We start from the raw sequence: 26989 nt of genomic DNA, 5'->3' as shown, positions 1-26989 counted from the left end.
AACAGCAAGTAAAATTAAATCAGTAGCAACAATAAATTGAAATAGCAATAGACCAAAAAAATAACAAAATTCTGTTTTTTACCTCTTACACGTATTTTACCACTATAAAATGTGTGCTTTTTGTGTTATAAATAACATTTAATAAAATGCAAAAATCCTCAAATGTATTGGTGCAATACATATTTGGACACGTTTAACCAGTATTTTAATTCAAAGCATAATCATTTTATATAAGTGCTTTAGGCATTATGCTTTTGTAAGGTACTTTTTTGAAACCTTTGTTTTGTTTGCGCGGTCAGACAGTTATTGTGAAGGGGGGGAAGTGAGCTGCTGTTCTGAGCTTGATGAGTAAGGAGACGACTTGAGGCTGGTAAAAAATAACGAAAAAAACAGGAGTCTCTCAAGTTGTGACTGTTGTTTGTACATTGATCTTACATCCATGATGTCGTTCACAACAACACAAGCAGATGAAATGTGTTGCGGGTGCATGGCTTGTTCTTGGTAGCTTTAGCTTCCTAGTTTCAAGTGGTCGTCTCTATATCGTTTAGTTCAGGATGTGTTTCTGGGATGAATGGGCGTACCGGACAAATGATTTTCCCAAACAAATGTTCCTTCTCATCACAAAGACAGCATTTCTTTCACATTTATGTAAATTTCCCGGATATTCTGTGTTTTACAGCTTATTATCCAAAAAATTTTAGAAATAAATGAACCAACCAGCACTGGCTCTCAAACGTACGCACACCATGCAACAAATAGAAAGTGTGATGTAGGGTAGCAAATAACAACTGAGCTGAACTTACACAGAACACCAAGAAGATGAATATAAAATAAATTTAAATTGAGTGAAATATTTCAAATATTATACGAGGGTTCTCTGCTCAGACCTGCAACTTCTTGAACTCCTCCCTCTCTAGACGGCTCTCCTCCACCTTTCTCTTCTTCTCCATTTCCTGTTGAAGTCTCCAGGCCAGCGTTTCGTCTGACTCAGAGCTCCCTGAAGCAAGAAGCATAGACGCAGGGCTGAATGTGTGTCTCGTTCGAAGCAGATGATGTTGCGGTACGATCCCACCTGCTCCACTGTCTAAGTGCAGTTCCACGTGTTGCTGCAGCGAGGCGCTGTCAATGCAAACAACTGGGCACAGTGGGCACTCAAGTGCTTCGTCTCCTGAAAAAACAAAGTCCACTGAGGCAGTGTTGTCGAGTCCGCTTATAAGAAGCCAATTTGGGCTTATTATAACATCAGGGCTCGAATTTAACCTTTTGCCGTAATGCCCAAAAAATTGACCAACATTTGCAGCAAGAACAAGCCGTGACCGCCCTTGACTTTTTACTTGTTAGTGGACGAGGGATGTAACAGTATTTAATGATAATTTGCGATAAAAATCCTGACGATTAGTAATACTGTTTCATTTTTTAATTACTAAAAACCCGTCATTTATTAATGCATTTTCAGCAACACAAAGTCAGGTGCATGCGCACTGGCGTCGTTTGGCTTGTTAATCATGGCGGACCAACGACACCGACTTTGCTCCGGAGATTTTTCCTCGGAGTAAACGGACCCAAGCGCTTGGTTTAACGTGATTTTCCCCTCGCTTCCCGGAATGTGTTTAAGAGCGCACTGCTGTGTTTAGATGGAGACAGGTGTGGACAATATCAGAGACAGACACACTTGTCCCCACACTAAAGGTATACAGCTTAAGAGAAAACTATTTGATGTTTTGCAGCAGGCGATGTGTCGTGAACGTTGCCACAACTTGTTAATAAAGTCTTTAATTTGTTGACTGGGATGTTCACTCCTTTATTTTACTACAACCTGTATCAGTGTTCAAATAACATCAATACTAGCTAAAATGTTTTGTCATCTCATTGAACTGGACGCAGGCTGTGCAGAGAGTGTATTCGACGTGAGAGTTGTCACTCCGGGTTTTTTTGTTGTTGGCCAAACTGTTGCACTGATAGGAAGCATTGGAGAAGAACAAAGCTTGTTTATTACACTTCATCTTCATTAACCAAACTGCTTTGTGTTTTATTTTGACAAGAAGTAAACACCAGGATTTTTTTACATTTATTGTGTTTTTTTCATGACACAAAGGTGTTACTTCAAAAATCATTCACGTGACACAGCATGTTGTTAATGTTTTATTGTGTATAGTTAATTCCTATATGACATATTTCTGCTCAAACTCTTAATGGATCTGTCCGATACAGCATCTACATGTACATATGAATGTACATAACTTAAATACATTAAAAAAAAACTCCCTCTATCAAAATGTAAAAATAGAGATAAAAGCATCATGTTATGACAAAAAGCTGACAAGTTGATATTATTAAAGAATTAAAAAACATACTATTTGTCTTTAAATATATGGATAACGTTTATCTATAGTCTTTTTATTAGACATTACAAATGACATGATGGTATTACGTTCACACCCCAATACTGCTTTACCTAACAATCAGTAATCATGATTTCAATATGGATAACAATAATGTTAATTATTACTTTGGCCATAACTGCCTTGAAAGAAAATAATGTTTGCCTTGGTGCCCTAAAATATGAGCCCTTCTTTAAGGCAACACTTGCCATGACCTTAAAATGTTAAAATTCGAGGCCTGTAACATAATCATCAGTCAATTAGCATGTTAAGTGGGCGCCATGTCAGATCTGTCAGCGGATGCTATCTTGCTTCTGAGCAACTCTATGGATTATTGTATTACTTCCATTTTTCACTTTTTTGAGAGGACTAATATTGGCCTGTGGAATATTGGATCGCTAGGAAGACGGTTGACGAAGCGGTCGTGAGCTAAGCGCGTTCACGACTCAAGGGAGGAAATATTGTTGCGTTACAAACATTTGTAACAGTTGCTTCTCTATTTGTCATTATTCCAAGATGATTATCACATCCTACCCGTGTCTTTTTTATGCGTAGCAGCGGCAGTTAAAGTGAATGTGACAGTGTTATAATTACGACTGTCAGATACATCAAAAAATACCGATAGCAGTATCATTTGTCCAGAATCTTAACAGTCCTCCTGGACCGACTCAATTAGGAACCGGTACTCGGTACACAGCCCTACTGACACCTAGTGACCAGTGTTTAGTACAACATACAAGGTTTACCCCAGCTTGCCAATATACTAGTGGCGGTGGGGGCATGGTCCATATGAAGTCATTGTATAATTTGCATAAATCGGCAAAGATGCATATATCTTCTTACAAAAGACAAAAAAATGTTTTGCATACACTTAAAACAAATGTTAGTATTAGTATGAATACATCTGTTTATATTTTTTATTTTTTTTGTCCTGTCCAGCTTCTCAGGCAAATCATATAGTTGATGTAGATGCCCTGTTCAGATTTACTTTACAAAAGAGAAGTGTAGGATACTTCTCTTGTTGCCTTATTTGTATTTGACTTTATTAAATGTATTTATATTATCATTTGGTGCAGCCGGGCCGGAGCAGGAGGGGATAGAAAGAGGAAAAAAGGGAAGACAGACGGGGAAATTGTGGGGACAAGAGGGGGATTAGACAGAGAGACAAAAACAACAACAGCAAACACAACAATAACAACAACAACAACAATAGAGCAACATCAGCACATACGATATGTACAAATATGATGGTAAAAGTGATAGCAAAGAAGCAGTTAGCAAAATAAATAATAATACAGAAATGACAATGAGCATTTTTACACTAAATCTATTTTCTAATATTTTATCGTTTTACTCTATTTTTCCAAATGTTGCTGCTTATTGTGCAACAAAACACAGGATGTATACCAGTGATGGCTGCTGGTCTTTCAGATAGGAGAAGCTAATTTCAGCTACCGGTACTCTCTAAACGTGAATAGTCTCGAATGACAGAGTTTAAGGATGCTAGAATTGACAAAAAAAACATCACTTACAGGATTCAATCAAGTTTTTTTTTTTTTTTTTAAAACAACACATTCAAAATGATTTTCTTTGAAGAACAAACATTATTGTAGATAAGAACACTGTACTTGTACCTCAAGTAGAAATTGAATGTGCACATGAAAACAACACAAGCATTATAAACAAAGTAATATGGCAGAAAAAAATAACATAATTAAGTAAAAATAAAAGTGAAAATTGTGCAAGATAGCACCTTATGGACATAGATAATAAAAACAAATATCAAGAAATTTTGCAAAATGGCACCTGACGTCCATAGGGTGTAAAACTGCACTTTTTGTCCATGTAAATAAAAATAGTGTCCTTTTGAGCTCTAGTCTTATACATAGGGCTGCACAATTATGGCCGAAATAATAATTAGGATTATCTTTAATTAATAGTGAAATCACAATTATTAATCAGGATTTTTCAACTCATTATTCTAAAACGGTGTTGGGTTGTGAACTTGACTCCATCATGTAATTTCTAGTGTCAAATAAAAAGGCTATAGATAAATGTTATCCATTTATTTAAAGACAAATATTTGTGTTATTGTTAATTAATAGTATCAACGTGTCAGCTTTTCATTACATGATGCCTTTATCTCTATTTTCATATTTTGATAGAGAGCATCACGGTCAGTATGGCTTTAGGTCCAAACGAACAACCTCAATGGCGATAACTGAAGCCATTGAAGAAATTACTAATGCGCTGGAGCATAAAAGATATGCAGTTGGTATTTTTATTGATCTAAAGAAAGCCTTTGATATCATTAATCATTCAATTCTACTAGATAAAATGGGAAGATATGGAATTAGGGGGCTGGCTGGTGACTGGTTAAAAAGTTATTTAACAGGGAGGGTACAGTTTGTTAAAATGGGTCAGTTTTTATCTGATACTCTTGGCATTGCTTGTGGTGTCCCCCAAGGGTACGTGTTGGGGCCTAAACTGTTTAATGTATATATTAATGATATGTTTAATACATCCAAAGTACTGAAATTTATACTATTTGCAGACGACACAAATATATTCTACAGTAGTGATGACTATAATGAGCTCATAAATACAGTAAACACAGAACTAAACAGTAAAAAAATGGATGGACACAAATAAATTATCTTTGACTATAAATAAAACTAAGATAGTGATGTTTGGAAATCGCAACATAACCTCTGAACAGAAAATAAGTATTGATGGTACCCAAAATGAAATCGTAAATGACAATACATGTTTGGGAGTAATAATTGATAGTAAACTATCATGGAAACCCTCATGTCAGACACATTAAAACAAAAATCTCCAAAAGCCTCTCAATTATAAACAAAGCAAAACTATACCTCAATGAAAATGCACTCCGTGCTCTATACCGCACCTTGGTACTCCCATACCTTACATACTGTGTTGAAGTATGGGGGAATACTTACCACAACACAATTTATTCTCTGATCATATAACAGAAAAGAGCAGTGCGGATCATTCACAACGTTGGTTATTTAGAACATACTCATAATCTGTTTATGCAATCAAAGTTGCTCAAATTTGATGACCTTGTTAAATATAATACATTAATAATCTTATATAAAGCATTTAACAAATTATTGCAGCCTAATCTACAACGTTTTTTTATAAGACTAGTGCAGGCTCATAACTTGAGAGGCTTTGGATATTTCTTATTGCCGAGAGCTCAAACCACTCGTAAACGTTTTTGTGTGTCTGTATGCGGAGTAAAACTATGGAACAAACTGGACTTACAACACAAGCAATGCCAAACTATTAATCGATTTAAACTATTATACAAACATGGGGTCTGGTTCAAATATAGAGATGAGGGTCTTCAATTTGACCTGCTGATGTCTCAGTGTTAACATGTGCTCAATGTTTCCTTACCATTATTGGGATTAAATAAATTATCTTCTTCCCACTCCCTTTCAGGCAAAACTGGACAATCATGCATTACATACTATACATTACCTTTTGCACTATATTCATTTATATTATTATGTGTTGTCAACTTTGTACTTTTTTATGTCATTGCCTGCAATAAATGAAAATAAATGAATGAATAGAAAGGCATTTTTTAAAGTTATGTACATGCTCTATCGGGACATATCCATTAAGAGTTTGAGATGAAATATGTCGTATAACAATTAACTATACACAATAAAACATTAACAAAATGCTATGCCACATGAATGGTTTTTAAGGTAATAACTTTGAGAAATGAACAAAACCCACAACATGTAAAAACATTGTGTTTACTTTTTGATCTCAATATAAAACACAGAGCAGTTTGGCTAATGAAGATAAAGTCTAATAAACAACTTTGTTCTTTAACAAAACCCACAACATGTAAAAACATTGTGTTTACTTTTTGATCTCAATATAAAACACAGAGCAGTTTGGCTAATGAAGATAAAGTCTAATAAACAACTTTGTTCTTTAACAACACCATGTGTTAGCGCAACAGTTTGGTCAACCAAAAATAAACAGGATTGATACCTCTCACATCTAATACACAATCTTCACAGCCTGCGTTTAATTCGAAGAGATGACAAACCTTTATAGCTAGTATTGATGTTTTTGGAACACTGAAAAAGTTAGCAGCTAAGTAAAGAACAAGTGAGCATCCCAGTAAACAAACTAAAGACTTTATAAACAAGTTGTGGCAACGTTCCCGATACATCACCTGCTGCATGTTTCCTCACTTTATTAACTCTCAGTCACAGCAGGACGCTGTGTTAAGAAAATGAAAGCAACATCTCCTCCAAAGTATACTTTTAGCGTGGGACAAATGCGTTTGTCTCTAATATCGTCCACACCTGTAGTCATCTAATAGCAGCAGTGCGGTCTTGAACGCACACTGAGACTACAAGGAAATGAAGCGAGGGGGAATGAAGTTAAATGAAGCGCTCGGCTTCGTTTACTCTGAGAGGAAGTCTACGGAGCAAAGTCTGTGCAGTTGCTTTCCGCCATGTTTCAAGCCAAACGACTTTAGTGTGCATGCGCCGGTGCTGCTCTTTGTCTGCTTCCAGGAAGTAAGCAGTGTTGCCTAGAATGCATTAATAAATGAAGTTTTTTGGGTAATTAAAAATATAAACTGTATTACTTACTGAAATGTTACCGCGCCTTATCATTATACCATTTACCGTTACATCCCTAGTACAGTGATAAGCCTAAGAACCCAAACCCCAAAAAAGTCTTATTAGGAATGCATGTACCGGATGCACCGACCGTGTTCATCAAACAAGAGTCTCTCAAGTTGCGACTGCTGTTGGTACACTGATCTTACATCCATGATGACGTTCACAACAACACAAGCATGATTCTAACAAAAGCACCAAATGTTGCAACATACCTTGTCGAGCAGGGTGGTGATCCTGCAGATGTAGCTCAACGTGCTCCTGCAGGATGAGGCTGCTGCTGAAGACCAGCGCACACATGGGGCAAGAGAACCGCTCTGCAAAAGAGGAACTGTACCTTAATACCAAGTTTACCAAGTCGTTCAGTTTCATAACAGGAATGGAAAATGACCATTTTTGGGGGAAGAGAGTGGCTTCTGTTTGGCAGCTTTTTGTTTCGGAACGCCGGTGACGTCCTGCTCTGGGTGTGGACTTTCAGGGGTTGACGACGTGGCTGGATTCACCTCCGATGTTAAAACAACTTCAATTGGCATGGAAATAGCATGATTACACTCCTGGGGTGGGAATGAAACACTATGAGATCCAAAGGGTGCAGCGTCTCGCTCTGTGCTACACCCGCTCGCAGCCTGGGGCTCTTCGCCGTCGGTGAAGCTGGTGATGGTTGTGCATGAAGCGCCGGATGAGGTGTGAGGTGAACTCTGGGGCTGGGAACAGCTCTCCGGGTGGGCGATGCTTATGTGGAAGGCCAGTTCGTCGCAAGACACCCCGGACAAAGAACACAGCGGGCAGTGGACGTCATTTTCCAGGTGGCTTAGGAGAAGATGTGTTTTCATGTCTTCCTCCAACATGATTTCCTCGCTGCAAATCTCACATGTCAGCATGACCACAGCCTGTGGAAAAACACATTACACCTTAGGGCTGCACCGTCAATCGACATCCCGGTTTTAATTAGTGCCATAGGGTTTTTTTTTCTGCGACGTCAACGGCATTTGAGTGACAGACATGTTGGCCAATCAGAATTGTTTAGCCTTGCGTCAAACATGGAGAAAGAGGTCTCCCTCTGTCTTCGCTCTCAGCACCTGAGCGTTGTTATTTTACAGTAGAATTAACTGACCAAAATCTCCAAATTAACCATGATTGAATTACAATTAAAATGTGGGTGGTTGATGAGCCTTTTTGGGGGTTGCTAGGTCTCTTTCTAAGGTCATTCAGGAATGCAGCTGTCTGTGGTTTAATGTTGACATCTGTCAGAATAATTGTATCTAAGTTATCACAAAACTTTGTGTTGCCATGAGTTCCCGGCGAGCAGACAAAAGCTGTCCTTGATCTTACCAATCAAAAGGTTTGTAAAACTCCACGGTGTAGGATGGGAAGCGACATGAAAATGTCGGTTTCTTTGATCTATTGTAATCCACAGGAAGATTTTGCCTTGACCCGAGATCTACAAAGCGGAGAGGAAGCAGGACCTGAGCCCCCTTCAGGCACCTTTTCTTTGAACTGTTTTGTAACCAAAGGCGACGGCTGTTTACGACCCCCCTTCCTTTAGAAACAGCTGTTGCCATGTAATCAGGGAAAGTCCAAATAAAAGAGGAGGCGTGCAACCTTTCGTCAGAGCGTGGGACGACACTGTAAAAGGGTACAGGTCTACGCGTTTCTCCTCATTGAGCCAAATTGAATCCTGTCTCTGTTTAATTCCTTGCTTCTTGTCTGTTTATAGATGTCATCAGTGTTTGAACCTGACAACATCTGTCTGTGGTTTCTTACTTTATTTATTATGTTGTCATTATTATTATTTTTTTAATTTCCTTTACTTGTGAGGATAAAAACAGCATTTGATGTTTGCTAGACAGTTCATGTCAATTAAATGTGGCCAAAAATCAATAAACAAATCTTTAAAAAATAAGAATTAACTAAACACAGTCAGCCCTTTTTTTAAACTCATCCACAATTTTTGTCTCGGTAAGCGTAGCACAGCACCGCTAACTTTACACACACAGGAAGCACACACAGAGAGCCTAGCAACCCGCTAGTGAGACAAAGTAACAAAATGAGGAGGAATAAATATGACAAAGCCAAATGTCCCGTTGTAAAAATATAAATGGTTAAAATGGTTACTTGCTTTATAATTATATTTTATGATTACATTATAAACACTGCAGTTTTTTTTAATCGGTTATTCCTTCAGTTTAAGAGCATGATGTAGACAAAAGCTCTGAGTCGGTTTGCAAAAAGACAAATACTTTTGAAAGTAAATTATTGCATACTGTTCTAATGTGCGGCACCTTGAGACAAAAATATGTTGCTTGACAGTCTAAAATAAAAATCGCAATCGCTATTTGAGAGAAAATCGCACATCCATAGTTAAGGTAAAAACTTTCTACAGGCCATTTTGCTAGATTAAAAAAGACATATCCAAAGAAATTTTCATATGTAGAAATCTGGATAATCGACGCTACTTAGTACCCAGCAGGCACACGACATTTGAAACAACGCTGATTATACGCACATGTCCTTTCAAAGTGCAAAATAGTTGTATTTGTAAATTTGAGACAACGTTGAGGTCCAACGTTGGATTCCCGTTGTTGGTTGGGAAGTGACCAAATTTCAATAGTCAAATCAACGTCACAACCTGACATTGAATAAACGTTGTCAAGAAGCATGTTGTTTCAGTGTTGCATTTGTGTTGTAGAATATTGGTTGGGAAATGACCAAATTTCAATGGTCAAATCAACATCACAACCTGACATTGATTAAACGTAGTCAAGAAGGTTGTTGTTTCAACAATGTATATTTGTGTTGTACAATATCGGTTGGGAAATGACCAAATTTCAATGGTCAAATCAACATCACAACCTGACATTGATTAAACGTCGTCAAGAAGCATGTTGTTTCAACATCAGGTTTAAGTTGCTGAACGTCAGGACCTAATTCAAAAAGTTTTCAGCATTGTTTCAATGTCTTGTGCCTGCTGGGTAAGCTTAGCGGTATTATACTTTTACCTTTTTTCGTACAATTGGTCATTTTCAGACTTTTTGGAGCACATTACTAAGGAACACAGAGATATTACTGTCCATATATTACATAGTTTAGTTCAGTTCATTGATTTATTCAAATCCATCAATCAACATAACATTAAAGTAAATCATGAATGAAAAGGAGAAATAAATTAAAAACGTATAACATCGACAGGATACATATTATGTTGTAATAAAAATATGAATATAAATAGGACACCTACATTTCTGAAGTGTTGAAGCAGCACTTGAAACCAGCGTACTATTGATTCATTATCTTTCAACCAAATAACCATACGCCAATTTAATCACTTGAATTTGCTAAAAAAAAAAAAATTAAATTATTTGCAAGAGGTTTGCGCCTCTCAAGTAACGAACAACACTGAGGGATGTTCCGTGAAGGTGAGGAACTTTAACAAACACTAGTTTTGGCCAAGCCTCCCTCAATGAGTATTAGCCCTCCTGCTGTGCAACGTTATAAGCGCCATAACGCGCCACGACGTGGTTCAAATCACTAAGTCACACGGCGCTCGACGCAAAGACACAGAGCGACGTACATAGTTGTGTTTCACTTTTAAACGACATTCCGGTAACTCCAATTAAACGCAGGCGGTCTTACCGTAGTAGAAACAATCACCGCGGTTTCGTAGTCAAATCAATACGTCTAGTGTGTCGGGAACTTCCGCTCTGGATTTTCATAATAAAACACAAAATGCAGTGCATGATAGAAGATCAAGAAATAATCAAAATGTTCTCTAAATATATTTTTATTAATACAACATATCTGCGTAAAAACGTATATTTTCATGCATCTTGTTTGGAAATTAAGTAAGGAGGATGGCTATTTACGGTTTTCAGGAAGCCGGAAACGAGTCGACAGCTGGCGGAAATGACGTATGTTGTGTTGACGCGAGGTGTTTTCTGGGAAAGTGTCAGGACGCCATTTCCACCACAGAAGAGTTAGCTCTGCCAGGCTTGTTCTTTTGGAAAAGCCCCAACTTTTGAAGGTACATTACGTAATAAGTGCGTAAAAAAGCACTGCCTGTATTTCCGTGTGAATGTTGTTATCGCTATTGAAGGTGCATTCTGAACGCGTACCACTTCAAACCAACATAGTGTATCTGCATGGCTAGCTAGCCCTGTGTTTGATAGAAACATATCAGGGGTATCATATACAATCTGATACGTACAATCTTAAACGCTAATTTGACTGCAAGATGTAGCACCCATGGTTGTTGTGCAAAGACATCAAATGCGTTAACATTTATTGCTAAAATGCTAACGCTGCATAACAACTAATTGTGTTAAGTACGAGGAATGCGCATGTTCACGATGTCAGTTAATGGCGCTGCTGGAGGTCTTTGCTTAGTCACCCCCAAAATGTTGAAGTTTTATTTAACATTTTGAGATTGTTGCTCTACGGAGCCCCTGAAGGGACAAGGATGTTTTGCGAGATCTCGCAATACTTTTTGCGAGATCTCGCAATACTTTTTGCGAGATCTCGCAATACTTTTTGCGAGATCTCGCAATACTTTTTGCGAGATCTCGCAATACTTTTTGCGAGATCTCGCAATACTTTTTGCGAGATCTCGCAATACTTTTTGCGAGATCTCGCAATACTTTTTGCGACATCTCGCAATACTTTTTGAGACATCTCGCAATACTTTTTGCGACATCTCGCAATACTTTTTGCGACATCTCGCAATACTTTTTGCGACATCTCGCAGTACTTTTTGCGAGATCTCGCAAAAAGTTTTTTTCCTATCTCAGTGAACCAGAAGTAAAACAGACACAGCGATGGTTTTTGATTGATTGAAACTTTTATTAGTCGATTGCACAGTACAGTACATATTCCGTACAATTGACCACTAAATGGTAACACCCGAATACGTTTTTCAACTTTTTAAGTCGGGGTCCACGTTAATCAATACTATCAGCATAATACAGTCATCACACAAGTTAATCATCAGAGTATATACATTGAATTATATACAGTATATACATTGGGGCAGGGGGGTTAGGTTTGGTTGATATCAGAACTTCAGTCATCAACAATTATATCATCTGAGAAATGGACATTGTAACAGTGTAGGTCTGGCTTCGTAGGATATGTACAGCGAGCAGTGAACATAGTGAGAACAAGTATATACATTTGATTATTTACAAATCGGGGAGGTGGGATGTGGTGGGGGGGAAGGTGTTAGTCTAGGATTGTAGTTGCCGGAGGTAGGGCTGGGCGATATATTGATATAGAAAATGACTATATTGTGATATTCGAGTATACCAGGGGTCACCAACGCGGTGCCCGCGGGCACCAGGTCGCCCGTAAGGACCAGATGAGTGGCCCGCGGGCCTGTTCCAAAAAAATAAAAATAAAATATATATATATGTATATATATATATTTTTAAAATTAAATCTACATAGAAAAAACACAAGATACACTTTCAATCAGTGCATCAACCCAAACAACCTCCCCCATGCACACTCATCCACACCCACAAAAGGGGTTATTTCTTTCTGCTACCAATATTCTGGTTCCCACAACATAGACAACACATCTGCAAGGGACACAGTCCCTGAAGCACACATGATTGTATAGGCTGCTGGTCCACTAGCATTTTCATTAATTACTATTTTTTATGTAATTATTTTTATATTGTTTTACTTTCTTTTTTATCCAAGAAAATGTTTTTTATTTATTTATTTTATTTTTAAAAAAAGGGCCTTATCTTCAACAGACAAGGTTGTCAATGAAATTAGATTTGTTTAAAGGGTTTTTTAAACCAGGCCCAGTCCAGATAATGTCCAAGTCGGACTCAGCAACACACACCTTCATTCATGTACACAGAAAAAAATTAGGGAACACAACAGATTGCATATAATTTATAAACAAAATTACATTTTCAAAATAAGCATTTATGTACAGTCCACATTATGTCCAGGTCACTCAAATTAGGGAACACAACAACAGGTATCATATAATCTATAAACATAATTATACTTTCAAAATAAGCCTTTGAGGACTTCTCATCTTTTTTTTAATGTTTTTTGGCATCATTATCGTTTAACCATGTAACTTTCTAAAATTAGAAAATACTGAATAAATGTTTTAAAGAAAGTAATACTAAGTGAATATCTGTTTTTGGCCTTAAAAATAAACATTTTACAGAGTACTATAATTAAATTGACTAAATCATGATTGTCAATGAACTCTCCTAAAATAACAGAAACCACATTAAGCTTCATAAACAAACCAATCCTTAAACACATTTTTTCAACTTCCACCCAAAACAGACACAATATGACAATACCAAAACAAATGCAGGGTGGATTCAGGCTCCTGACAACAAAATCGGCAATCATCTGACTCTGTCATATTCCATAATTTTAACATTTTCCTTGTGGGTAAGAAGTTATAAATAATTTTAATTTGAAAATAACGATTTTGCACATCGATAGTGGTTTTATAGATTAGTTTGAATATGGCATCCCATGGCAACGGGCAGTCAAAAAAGTCCTCCCATTTTCCATTTGTGTTGTATGAGGCAGCCTTCAAAGATTTCTTTATTAAATAAAAATTATATATTTTTCTATTTATTTTAGTTCCTTTTTGCCAACTAGAATTTCTTATTAGAGGTTTACAAACTAATAATTTAGTAGTTCCATAATTAATTATTTGTTTCCATCTTTTCCCAATTACTCCAGTTAGTTGATCAAATGAAAAGCTTGAGCAAGCATCACCATACATAGCTCTAAATTCATCATACTTCATAATTTTACCATTCTCATTGATAATATCATTGACAAAAATGATTCCTCTTTCAAACATATTTTTCCAAAAGAAAGGCTTTCCATCTATTACAATATTAGAGTTCATCCATATTAACTGCTGCAAAATATCGTCTCTTTTTTCTGGCACATAAAATTGAAAACACCACTATGAGTGGATTGTTTCCTTTATGAACCCCGCCATGTTTCCCAGCAGACTCTCTGGGAGGGGATCACTTGTAAAAAAGGATACAATTTCTTTTGATACAGTACATGTTTTTTGTCCAACAGGACATTTGTGTACCACTCAATGTTTAAATACATCTTTGGAATAATTGATGCTTTTAAAGACAGACACATAGCTTCAAGGTTGAGAAGTTTCAGGCCCCCATATTCATACTCTTTGTACAAAACCTCTCTTTTAATCTTTTCTGGTTTGCCGTTCCAGACAAAATCGAAAACTCTCCGCTCATAAATCTTAAAAAAGTTTTGTGATGGAGCTGGTAATGACAAAAACAAATAAATAAATTGAGGAATAATTAACGAGTTGGCAATAGACATTTTACCATACAAGGTTAGGGATTTCCCTTTCCATAATTGCATAATTTTGTCCAGCTTTCTTAGTCGATTATCATAATTTACTGAGCCTAGATCTTCCAGATTTTCTGGGACAACAACACCAAGTATGTTAACTGGTCCATCTGTCCACAAAACAGGCACTTTGCATTCCATTCGAAAGGACGTTCCCTTTAGATTTCCGATCCTTAACATTTTACATTGATCATAATTAAGCTTAAGACCAGATTGCTGTGAAAATATGTCCAAAAGATTAAGAAGGTTCCGCAAACAATGAGGAAAAATCTTATCTTTGTGAATCAGCCTTTTCTGACATGAACTTCATCAAGAACAAACACAGAACACGCCTCACTGATGCACATCTGCAAGACTCACTCAGAGTTGCAGTGTCAAGTTACACACCAGAGTACAACACACTAGTTAACAGCATGCATTGCCAGGCTTCCCATTAACTGACAAAGAAACAGATAACAGATTTGGTGTCCAGTTCAAAGTGTGACATGATTTAAAAATTTGAGAGTTTACTTTTGTATTTTACCTGAGTTATTATTTGTACAAACATGGTGCAAAGTAATTCATGATTTGTTAAAAAATGTTAGTGGCTAACTAGTTAAAATGGGATATTGTGATTTCACAAGACTGTCTTAGAAGTGATCATTTGAAAATGTTCAATTTGAAAAATGTGCACTTAGAGAAAATATAAAAATAAAGTGTTGCATATTGATATTTATCTGTTTCTATATATATTTATTGTGAGAAATCATTAATATGATCAGTGTTTCCACAAAGATAAATATCATTAATTATTAATAATAACAGAGTTAAAGGTAAATTGAGCAAATTGGCTACTTCTGGCAATTTATTTAAGTGTGTATCTAACTGGTAGCCCTTCGCATTAATCAGTATCCAAGAAGTAGCCCTTGGTTTCAAAAAGGTTGGTGACCCCTGGAGTATACGTTCTCACGCAGTTGCTTTTAGCTGCTGGCATTACACTACAGGCTCTCCTCGCTCTTTCCTGTGTCTTTTTCTCACAGACAGACAAGCGCACCTTCTTACACACGTCACATACTGTCACGTCATACGTCACATACGTATACGCCCTCGCGCAGCAAAGAGGTAGCAGCAAGGGTAACGTTAGCTGTGATGCTAGCGCAGCCGTGCGTGGTAATACGAGAGAGGTGTGAATCTGGTAACAAATGAAGGGATAATTAATTCCACCAAAAAAAAGCAGGGGGTCCATCGCCTGGCGGTGGTTTGGCTTCAAGTGGGAATATGTCAAACAGACATCCGTAATTTGTCAAGTGTGGGGCAAAAGCGTTGCTATAAAAAGTAGCATTACTGCTAATTTGTAGGATCATTTGAAAAGTCACCTGCTAGAGAATGAAGAGTGCTTACTCCGCATGTCAACATCTCCGTTCGGTGCCACATGCCCACACCATCAAAATGCCGAGGCAAACATTTCCAGATCAACACCGTATTAAAAAAATAGTGATTTTTTTAGTTGTGATTTCCTTCTCTGCATTAAAGTTTTAAAGTAGCATATATTAATACAGTATGAAGAAGAATGTTTTAATGTAGACACAGAATCATCATACTGCTGTGATTATATGCATCAAGTGTTCATTCAAGGCTAAGGCAAAATATCGAGTGTATCGTGATATGGCCTTAAAATATCGTGATATTAAAAAAAGGCCATATCGCCCAGCCCTACCTGGAGGTGTTCTTTTAGTGAGGTTATGAAGCAGGATAGAGATGCTCATTCTTTCACACCTGTTGGGAGTGCATTCCATATTGATGTGGCATAGGAGAATGAGTTAAGACCTTTGTTAGATCGGAATCTGGGTTTAACGTGGTTTGTGGAGCTCCCCCTGGTGTTGTAGCTATGGCGGTCATTTACGTTATGGAAGTAGTTTGACATGTACTTCAGTATCAGGGAGGTGTAGAGAATTTTATAGACTAGACTCAGTGCAAGTTGTTTTACTCTGTCCTCCACCCTGAGCCAGCCCACTTTGGAGAAGTGGGTAGGAGTGAGGTGTGATCTGGGGTGGAGGTCTAGAAGTAACCTGACTAGCTTGTTGTGGGATGTTTGGAGTCTAGATTTGAGGGTTTTGGAGGTGCTGTGGTACCAGGAGGTGCATGCGTAATCGAAAAAGGGTTGAATGAGAGTTCCCGCTAGAATCTTCATGGTGCTTTTGTTGACCAGAGAGGAGATTCTGTAGAAATGCACCGGAAGTGAAACAGACACAGCGATGGAGGAGCGGGAGCATGCGGGAGCCTGTGCTCTGTTGTGGGACCAGAATACGATTTGATGTCTTTATAAGTTAGGGACAACCTAAAATCATCAGCCCGGAGGTTGGGTCTTGGGCGTAGTTGGGTGTTCCAACAGGACAATAACCCCAAACACATGTCAATAGTGGTAAAGGAATGGCTAAATCAGGCTAGAATTTTATAATGGCCTTCCCAAAGTCCTGACTTAAACCCTGTTGAGAACATGTGGACAATGCTGAAGAAACAAGTAAATGTCAGAAAACCAACACCTTTAGCTGAACTGCACCAAATTTTGTCGAGAGGAGTGGTCAACAATTCAACCAGAAGCTTGCCAGAATCTTGTGGATGGCTACCAAAAGCGCCTTATTGCAGTGAAACTTGCCAAGGGACATGTAACCAAATATTAACATTTCTCTATGTATACTTTTGACCCAGCAGTTATTGTCACATTTTCAGTAGACTCATAATAAATCATAAAAGAACCAAACTTCATGAATGTTTTTTGTGACCAACAAGTATGTGCTCCAATGACTATTACAAAAAAATAAGAGTTGTAAAAATTAATGGAAACGAATGTACAGTATGTATGTATGTACACATGTGGGGAAAAAAAAAAAGATTTACGTCAAAATGCCACATATTGGCGCCGGTAATCGGTCGCTCCCTAATGTGTGTTTTGTAGTTTCTTGTACTTGTAGCACCTAATAAAGAACATCAGGGGAATGTTTTGTGATCTGCAAGAGACCCTAATGATGTAGTCTGATTGCAGTTGTTGTTAAATGATTCCATCTCATGTCAAACAATTAGAAAAATGATTTTGGATTATGATATTTTTGCGTGATTTACAATTGCTGCTTCCTGGCTTCAGCCACCATGGCAAGCCCGGGTAAAGACAACTACAGGATGAAGAGCTACAAGAACAAAGCACTGAATCCTCAAGAGATGCGCCGAAGGAGGGAGGAAGAAGGAATCCAGTTGCGCAAACAGAAACGGGAAGAGCAGGTAGCTTGTCGTCTTTACAGCAGTAATGGAGATGCACACGCTATATGTTTCATGGCATCCTGTCGACCCACAGCTTTTTAAGAGGAGGAATGTCAGTGCACATTCAGTGGACGAGACAATGTCAGAATGTCCGATCCAGGATCCAGACATCAGCTCGACTGTACCCGTTGCCAGCGTAAGTCAGGTAATACGCATCGTCACATCGCTGTCCTCGCCTGCGCTACTGACTACTTGTCCCATGTTGACTTGGCAGGATGGACTCATAACACCGGATATGATTCAGATGATCTTCTCTGAAGACCCAGACCATCAGTTAATTGCCACACAAAAATTCAGAAAACTGCTTTCAAAAGGTTTGTGCTTCATTTAGTGTTAAGTTCCACTCTTTTACTCCAAAAAGGACCCACTTGACAACTCACGATTTCCAATTGATCAACTTTTATTTTTTCCAACTTGAAGAATTGTTGGTTTATTTTTAGTTGATCTTCAAAATCATCAGTAGGTTGTAAACCTTTAAACCGAATAAACAAAGATGTTCAACAATGTGATTACACAGGTATTTTCAAACAACTTTTTACAAATGCTTTTAAACTTCTGAATAATGTTTTAAACTTTCTATATAATGTTTTAACTTTTAGCAAAACATGACTTTATCCTTTAAACTTTGCATTAATATTTTGTACTTTTTAACTTTAAACATTTGACATTTTTGCTTAAGCTTTAAACTTTTACATGTGCTTTAAACAATTTGCTTTTAACTGGTCAAACAGTATGAAATCAGCTGAAAAGGTAAATGCAGTAATGCAGTGGTACAATTTGAACACAGCAGTTCAAACAAACAAATGAAGAGAGTTCAGTAAGCTAATTAACAAGCTTGCAGGTATAAGTTAAGCTTAACAAACAAAGCATTTCGATCATTAAATGAAAAAGCATATTCACCGACCATTGGTGTGTTTGGAGAAACTTGAGTGGATCTTGCGGCTGTGGCTGCTTGCTGCTGTTCTTTCCATGGAGGTTGTTTGGTGCATGAGTAACTGAACCTTCCTTTTCAGGTGCCTTCAATTAGTAATTTGGTGGCCATTTTACCTTGGCATTCTGGGAATTGTAGTTTGCATTGATGGTGACCATGATTACTGACACTTCTGAGTTTTTAACTCAACATTTAGTTTGATTTAATAAATATATACTGGCTAGTAAAATAGGATTCATCCCAAGCTCAGAGCGTACATATAGGTATTTTACATTTATCAGAGTCAGAAACACTTTATTATGTATATAATTATGTTTCCCAAGCTTGCCAATATACTTTTGGCGGGGGGCGTGGATATTGGGTTGTGGTCAATAGGATGTCATCTAATAATTTGCATAATGGTCAATGATGCATATATTTTCTATAAAAAATGGCTAAAAATTTTTACATACATTTGAAGAGCAATCTGTGTTATTAGTAACTGGTATTAACATAGTTTTTCTTATATCGTTTTTGCTCTCTTCTTATAATTATTAGTGTACAACGTACACAGGCCGTGTACCAGTGGCGAGTTCTGGTCTTTCAAGTAGGAGAAGTTAGTATTCAGCGATAGTCTAAACACGAGTGCAGTCTCCAAGAACAGGTAATGATATAAAGATGCTAGATTTTACAAAGAAAGTCACTTAAACTATTGTAAAATTCTCCATCTCAACAGGAACAACTGAATGAAAATTCAAAAATGCTTTGGCAGTGTTTTATATTTTCCTGTCAATCAAAAAAGGATTCAGCCTCTGACAGATCATCTTGTCATCACGTAGAAGCCAGGTGTCTTCGCCAGCCTAGGCCACGCCCACTTCTCATTCATGTCCAGAGACGCTCTACTTCCGTGGGCGGGACAAAGCAGAGCATTTATCCAATGAGTGTCTAGTTGGCCAACAATGTAACAACCTACTCTAAGAAAGTCACGTCAGCTGTCGCCTGATTCTGAACAAAAGTTGAACGCATTCTAGCGCATATTTAGTCAATGAAATGTTAACACAAAAGTACATATTTCACCACTTTTTTTATATATATTTCAGGGGAAGCTGAACCCTTGTAGTGTTAATGCAATCGCCACTGCAGTCTCTAATCCCTTGCAGGTCTTGTTGGTGAACGGCGTGCAGGCCTAGGCAATTATTTTGACTCGGGGGGCCAAATTTAGAGAAATAAATGTGTCTGGGGGCCGGTATATCTATTTTTAGAAACACTAATACAAACCCTCACAATAATGTCTGATTGAATGCTAAAAACAGACCGCCTTAAAAAATGGAATTCAATTTAAAAGTTTCTACTGAATGAGACACCCAGAAAGTCCATGACAATAATGTGGGATTTATGGTATTAACTATGAAGGATAAAACACTGAATATTGACAACATATGAAAGTCACACCCCCTCTCCATCGACATAATTTACAAGCAAGTGAAACACAACAAAAATGCAACGAACACAGTAAAATATGAAAAAACCCCCACCTACAATCTGATATATCTGTTTTATCACTAAGCTTTAGGACTTTGTTGTAAAAATCTCCTTCCGCGTCTGTCCCTGACACCCACATTTCAGGCTCTGGAAACACTCTGTGGAAACGCTCCCCACCCACACTGCTTAGTGCCTCGTCTGAGCTGCTGTGACTTACATGACCATAGTAACTAATTAGTTTACCATAGTAACTAATTAGATTACCATAGTAACTAGTATCTCATGCAGATTCCAACCATTGAAATACTTAGTATAGTTGAAGACTTCCGGTCATTAGAAAACATCACTGCACATCATAATGGCAGCTACAGCTTCGATCCCAAAGATCCAAAAAAATTATTTGGGAATGTCCGGCAGGCCAGATTGAAAAGCTTACGGCCCCCTGGCCTTAATTTGCCCAGGTCTGGTCTAGTGTGTTAGAACAAGGTGGGTAAGAGAAATCGGCAAGTCGGATCCGAAGGATTGGCTCTGAAGGCTGGGTCGGTTGGGCTGGTGTGCTCAGCGAGGAGGTGTGCGTGGGCTCTGGTTGGAAAAGCTGCCGCCCCACTGCCCTCGCCACTGGAACCACGGTGTGGGTGAAGCGGCCACGCGGGCGGCACCTCGGTCTTACCGCCGACTCTCTTGACATTTGTGTGCGTCTTTGCCACATTTTTGGGGCATCACTAGCGAATAGTGCGTAAATAGTAGACTTTACATGTACCGGTACAGTTTATCCGTTCATACAGTGTATTATTTCAATTTGTTTCCACGTAAAACCCTGGAAATTTCCAACAATAAAATTGTAAATATTTGGGTATTCTTTGAAAATGTTAATTTGAATTATGCAAGCAATTAACTGGGATTAATCCAAACTTAAAAGTATGATTAATTTGATTAATGGTTTGACAGCATTAAATATACTTGCATTGTAACAATTTGGCCTTTTAATGTATATTTTCCTACAGCAGCCAAAGAAGAACACATGTTGTCCAAAACAAATGAGCCAGTGTTTGCTTTGTTTTTAGTTTTTCTCTGTTGGCCCACCACAAATGCAGATTTGGCGATTCCGGTTAGCCGTAGCTCAACCTGATTCTAATGCACCCTAGCTGTCTAGCGTTATGCCTTTGTTAGGTACAGTACATAGGTACAAGCGGTCACTAAAGGTGTAGTCTGTCGCACGAGTGAGAGCTTTAGCGCGGCCCCCACAAGTCCAGGGAGTGCCTTACTACCGCGAGGGGGCATTTGCAGAATGCAGCTGTGGCACATTGTCAAAATCAAATAAAAGAACCCAGCAAACTTTATAAAATAGAGCAAAAAGGTAATATGCAATGGAAAAAAGTTTATACAATAGCATATATATATATATGTATATATATAAATCAATCAATGTTTACTTACATACTGTAGCTCTAAATCACGAGTGTCTCAAAGGGCTGCACAAGCCACAACGACATCAGATCCCATATATATATATATATATCTTTATATATATATCTATATATATATATATATATATACATCTTTATATATATATAAAGATATATATATATATGTGTATATATATATATATATATATATATATATATATATATATATATATATATATATATATATATTTATATATATATATATATATATATATATATATATATATATATATATATATATATATATATTTATATATATATATATATATATATATATATATATATATATATATATATATATATATATATATATATATATATATATATATATATATATATATATATATGTATATGTGTGTAAAAAAACAAAACCTTTTTGTCTCATAATGATTGTGAACGATAGGCAAACTTCCAAAAAAAGTGCAATTACCCTTTAGAAACAATATTTTTTTATATAACGTACTTGAAGGCTCCACGCCACTGCTGTTCTTTTTATATGTAATATAGTTAAAATTGTTGCTATCAATGAGTATATTATAAGCACAGTATTGTTTTGATATGCTAGGGGCTCTAGGCCACTGCTGTTATTACAATGTATCGTTATGTCTTGGCAGCTCATACTGCAATTTAAATTCTGTGCAAAAACACGTTGACGCACAGTGATCCTAACACTTGACCGATTAGGTCGTGAATTTAAAAGTGCGTTTGTTCATTCATTTTTATTTTATTATCGAGAATCGTGGAAATTCATCAGTGATGACTACTGAAATTCCGCAAAAGTGACAACCCTAAACTGCAGCTTGTTAGTGTTTATTATGTGACTTTTTACTGTCAACCTTTTGAATTTTGTGTAGTATTTTCTATGTTTAGCAAATGTATTTTTGTTTTCAGAACCGAACCCTCCCATAGACGAGGTTATTGCCACGGCCGGCGTTGTCAATCAGTTTGTTGAGTTCCTGAAGAGGAGTGAAAACTGCACATTGCAGGTAAAGAGTTTGCTCGGTCACACAATGTACTTCTCACAATACCTCAATGTTTGTTACATCAATAATTGTGCATGCCACTGCTTCAACACAACATTTCTACACTTGAGAGCCTTATTTGTTGGGGTCATTACAAAGTAAAGGGTTGCGCTGGAAAATGTTATAAGTATGAGGTCTACCATTGTAGTGCAAAAACCAGTAAGTTGTATCTGGATGAAGCAGCCCCACTTGATCATGAGACAGAGCACAGTTGCTGAATTGAGCTGTCATTTGTTTCAGTTTGAGGCAGCCTGGGCTTTAACCAACATTGCCTCTGGGACCTTCCTGCACACCAAAGTTGTGATTGAAACCGGAGCTGTGCCCATTTTCATCCAGCTGCTGAACTCTGAGTATGAGGACGTCCAGGAACAGGTGAAAACTTTGCAGTCTAATGCAAGCATGACTGATAATCAAAGCAATTGCTATTCATATGCAGTCATGTTTGGAGTAAGTGATTCCGTCCTTAGTGCTGACATTAAAGTGTACATTGTAAAAATAATAATAATAATATTGGATTAAAATTATATATGTATATATATATATATATATATATATATATATATATATATATATATATATATATATATATATATATATATATATATATATATATATATATATATATATATATATATATATATATATATATATATATACATATATATATATATATATACATATATACATACACACAAATATTTTGTATGTGTGTATATACATGTTTGTATGTATACATACAAGTGTGTGTATGCATGTATATATAGACACATGTATACATATATAAACACACATCCAAACATACATATACACACATATGTACATATACATGTATTATGTATACATACAGTACAGGCCAGGACACACCATCTCCTCATTCAATGCGTTTTCTTTATTTTCATGACTATTTACATTGTAGATTGTCACTGAAAGCATCCCAACTATGAATGAACACATGTGTACTTAACAAAAAAAGGTGAAATAATGTTTTATATTCTAGTTTCTTCAAAATAGCCACCCTTTGCTCTGATTACTGCTTAGCACACTATTGGCATTCTCTCAATGAGCTTCAAGCACACCTGTGAAGTGACAACCATTTCAGGTGACTACCTCTTGAAGCTCATCGAGAGAATGTCAAGAAAAAGTAATCAGAGCAAAGGGTGGCTATTTTGATGAAACTAGAATATAAAACATGTTTTCAGTTATTTCACCTTTTTTTGTTAAGTAACATAACTCCACGTGTGTTCATTCATAGTTTTGATGCCTTCAGTGACAATCTACAATGTAAATAGTCATGAAAACGCACTGAATGAGAAGGTGTGTCCAAACTTTTGGCCTGTACTGTGTATATATATATACATAATACATTAATGTGCATGTGTGTATATATATATATATATATATATATATATATATATGTATATATATATACATATATGTAGATTCCTAATGAAGCCTTAGTTTGACGCTCCTCTACTTTCTCCTGCTCCCGCTTGCTGCGGCAACAACAAACAAAACTCCAGACGCTCCTCTTCGTTTTGTATCGTTTACTTGTGAACTCAATCATTCAAAAACGTAAAACAATAACGACATGGGAACAAATTAATGGCAAAATGAAGCGAGTTTGTTACAGTAAAAAAGAGTTAGAAAAAGTAAGAGTAAGATCAAAAAACTGTGGCTCGAATCCCCGTACCTGACTGCCATTACCCACAATACATTGTGTCCAAAACCATCTTACCACACAGATCCTTCCGCCATATATGCAATTAAACAGTTATTCTAAGCATGCAAATAAAATAAATAGTCCCATTTTGGCTGAATAAACATAAAGCACCTTCCGTGAAATGTAAATTAACTTAAACAGCATTTATATATATATATATATATATATATATATATATATATATATATATATATATATATATATATATATATATATATATATATATATATATATATATATATATATATATATATATATATATATATATATATATATATATATATATATATATATATATATGTGTGTGTGGGAAAAAAATCACAAGACTACGCTCTACCACGGTATCGAGCACTATTTTTTTTTGGATAATCCAATTAAGACATATATATATATATTATATATATATGCGTGTGTATATATAAATGTGTGTGTATATACACATTTTTATATATAGTCCTGGTCAAAAGTTTACTTACACTTGTAAAGAACATAATGTCATGGCTGTCTTGAGTTTCCAATATTTTTTTATTTTTTTTTGTCCTGTCCAGCTTCTCAGGCAAATCATATAGTTGATGTAGATGCCCATATAGGCTGTTCAGATTGACTTTACAAAAGAGAAGTGTATGATACTTCTCTTGTTGCCTTATTTGTATTTGATTTTATTAAATGTATTTATATTATCATTTGGTGCAGCCGGGCCGGAGCACGGAGCAGGAGGGGATAGAAAGAGAAAAAAAAGAAAAACAGAGGGGGGAATTGTGGGGACAAGAGTTGGATTAGACAGTTTCCAATAATTTCTACAACTCTTATTTTTTCGTGATAGAGTGATTGGAGCACATACTCGTTTGTCACAAAAAACATCATGAAGTTTGGTTCTTTTATGAATTTATTATGAGTCTACTGAAAATGTGACCAAATCTGCTGGGTCAAAAGTATACATACAGCAATGTTAATATTTGGTTACATGTCCCTTGGCAAGTTTCACTGCAATAAGGCGCTTTTGGTAGCCATCCACAAGCTTCTGGTTGAATTTTTGACCACTCTTGACAAAATTGGTGCAGTTCAGCTAAATGTGTTGGTTTTCTGACATGGACTTGTTTCTTCAGCATTGTCCACACGTTTAAGTCAGGACTTTGGGGAGGCCATTCTAAAACCTTAATTGTAGCCTGATTTAGCCATTAATTTACCACTTTTGGCGTGTGTTTGGGGTCATTGTCCTGTTGTAACACCCAACTGCGGCCAAGACCCAACCTCTGGGCTGATGATTTTAGGTTGTCCTGAAGAATTTGGGGTAATCCTCCTTTTTCATTGTCCCATTTACTCTGTGTAAATCACCAGTTCCATTGGCAGCAAAACAGGCCCAAAGCACAATACTATCACCACCATGCTTGACGGTAGGCATGGTATTCCTGGGATTAAAGGCCTCACGTTTTCTCCTCCTAACGTATTGTGGCCAAACAGCTAAATTTTTGTTTCATCTGACATCACATGGATAAAGATAAGACCTTCTGGAGGAAAGTTCTGTGGTAAATGACCCCAAACACAAGTCAAAAGTGGTAAAGGAATGGCTAAATCAGGCTAGAATTAAGGGTTTAGAATGGCCTCCCCAAAGTCCTGACTTAAACGTGTGGACAATGCTGAAGAAACAAGTCTATGTCAGAAAACGAACAAATTTAGCTGAACTGCACCAATTTTGTCAAAAGTGGTCAAAAATTAAACCAGAAGCTTGCCAGAAGCTTGTGGATGGCTACCAAAAGCGCCTTATTACAGTGAAACCTGCCAAGGGACATGTAACCAAATATTAACATTGCTGTATGTATACTTTTGACCCAGCAGATTTGGTCATATTTTCCATTTTCATAATAAATTCATGAAAGAACCAAACTTCATGAATGTTTTTTGTTACCAATAAGTATGTGCTCAAATCACTCTATCACAAAAAAATAAGAGTTGTAGAAATTATTGGAAACTCAAGGCAGCCAAAAAAAAAAAAAAATAGTGGTTAATTAAATATGTACTTTTGTGTTTGCATTTCATTGATTAAGTATGTGCTAGAAATTCAACTTCAACTTTTGTTCAGAATCAGCTACTTTGTCGACAGCTGACACTCATTATGGGTAGTCTTACAGTGATTGAATAATGTTGAAGCCGAGCGACTATTGTCTTCAATGGGGGAGCACAGAGTGGGCTCTTCAACTGTAACAAAACTAGACAATCATTAGATAAATGCTCGGTTTTATCCTGCCCACGGACACCCACCGTCTCTGGAAGTGAATGGAAAGTGGGCTCGGTTGGCTGCATGATGATCTGTCTCAGGCTGAAAATAAGGGAATCAATGATCTTGAAGCTATTGCCAGAGCATTTTTTTAACTTTATTTTTCAACTTTGTAAAATCTAGCATCTTCATATCTTTAATCTGTTACCGGAGACTGTATTTGTGTTTAGAAAGTAGCTGAAAACAAGTTTCCCCTACTAATAACACCAGAAAAAGTTGCTAGATTTGTTGTCAGTTGAGGAAAAAAAGTCACTTAAATTAGTGATGTCTCTAGAAACTTGAAACATTTTCAACAAAGTACATTAAGCAGCAGGAAGTATATTGGCCATTTGGGGGAAACTCTGTAAGGTGTTTGAGTGTAAAGTCCCTTTGGTAAGCAGGAAGGT

General features: G+C 36.8%; 2 protein-coding genes across 7 annotated transcripts in view; one reads left to right on the top strand and one right to left on the bottom strand.

Moving 5' to 3' along the window:
- Window positions 1-18758, bottom strand: part of zufsp (zinc finger containing ubiquitin peptidase 1) — a 37763-nt gene extending 19005 nt beyond the window's left edge. The window contains exons 1-6 of one of the 5 annotated variants that reach the window (XM_062029162.1): window positions 10924-10941; window positions 10694-10761; window positions 7452-7950; window positions 7276-7377; window positions 1073-1168; window positions 888-997 (exon numbers count right to left, since the gene is read on the bottom strand). In XM_062029162.1, coding sequence (XP_061885146.1) covers window positions 888-997; window positions 1073-1168; window positions 7276-7377; window positions 7452-7941 — 798 coding nt within the window. In that variant the 5' untranslated portion in view covers window positions 7942-7950; window positions 10694-10761; window positions 10924-10941. Of the gene's footprint in view, window positions 1-887; window positions 998-1072; window positions 1169-7275; window positions 7378-7451; window positions 7951-10298; window positions 10665-10693; window positions 10781-10923; window positions 10942-18632 lie in introns of those variants that run through there. The other 4 variants (XM_062029161.1, XM_062029163.1, XM_062029160.1 and 1 more) reach the window with 4 other exon arrangements.
- The window catches only part of kpna5 (karyopherin alpha 5 (importin alpha 6)), a 33749-nt gene continuing 17697 nt past the window's right edge, over window positions 10938-26989 (top strand). Inside the window, exons 1-6 of one of the 2 annotated variants that reach the window (XM_062029165.1) lie at window positions 10938-11081; window positions 17556-17689; window positions 17763-17864; window positions 17943-18042; window positions 22478-22572; window positions 22849-22980. In XM_062029165.1, the coding sequence (XP_061885149.1) occupies window positions 17561-17689; window positions 17763-17864; window positions 17943-18042; window positions 22478-22572; window positions 22849-22980 (558 nt within the window). In that variant the 5' untranslated portion in view covers window positions 10938-11081; window positions 17556-17560. Of the gene's footprint in view, window positions 11082-17555; window positions 17690-17762; window positions 17874-17942; window positions 18043-22477; window positions 22573-22848; window positions 22981-26989 lie in introns of both variants that reach the window. The other variant, XM_062029164.1, reaches the window with a different exon arrangement.

This window comes from Entelurus aequoreus, linkage group LG20, assembly GCF_033978785.1.
Source record: "Entelurus aequoreus isolate RoL-2023_Sb linkage group LG20, RoL_Eaeq_v1.1, whole genome shotgun sequence".
Lineage (NCBI taxonomy): Eukaryota > Metazoa > Chordata > Actinopteri > Syngnathiformes > Syngnathidae > Entelurus > Entelurus aequoreus.
This window is presented reverse-complemented; position numbering and strand designations above follow the sequence as displayed.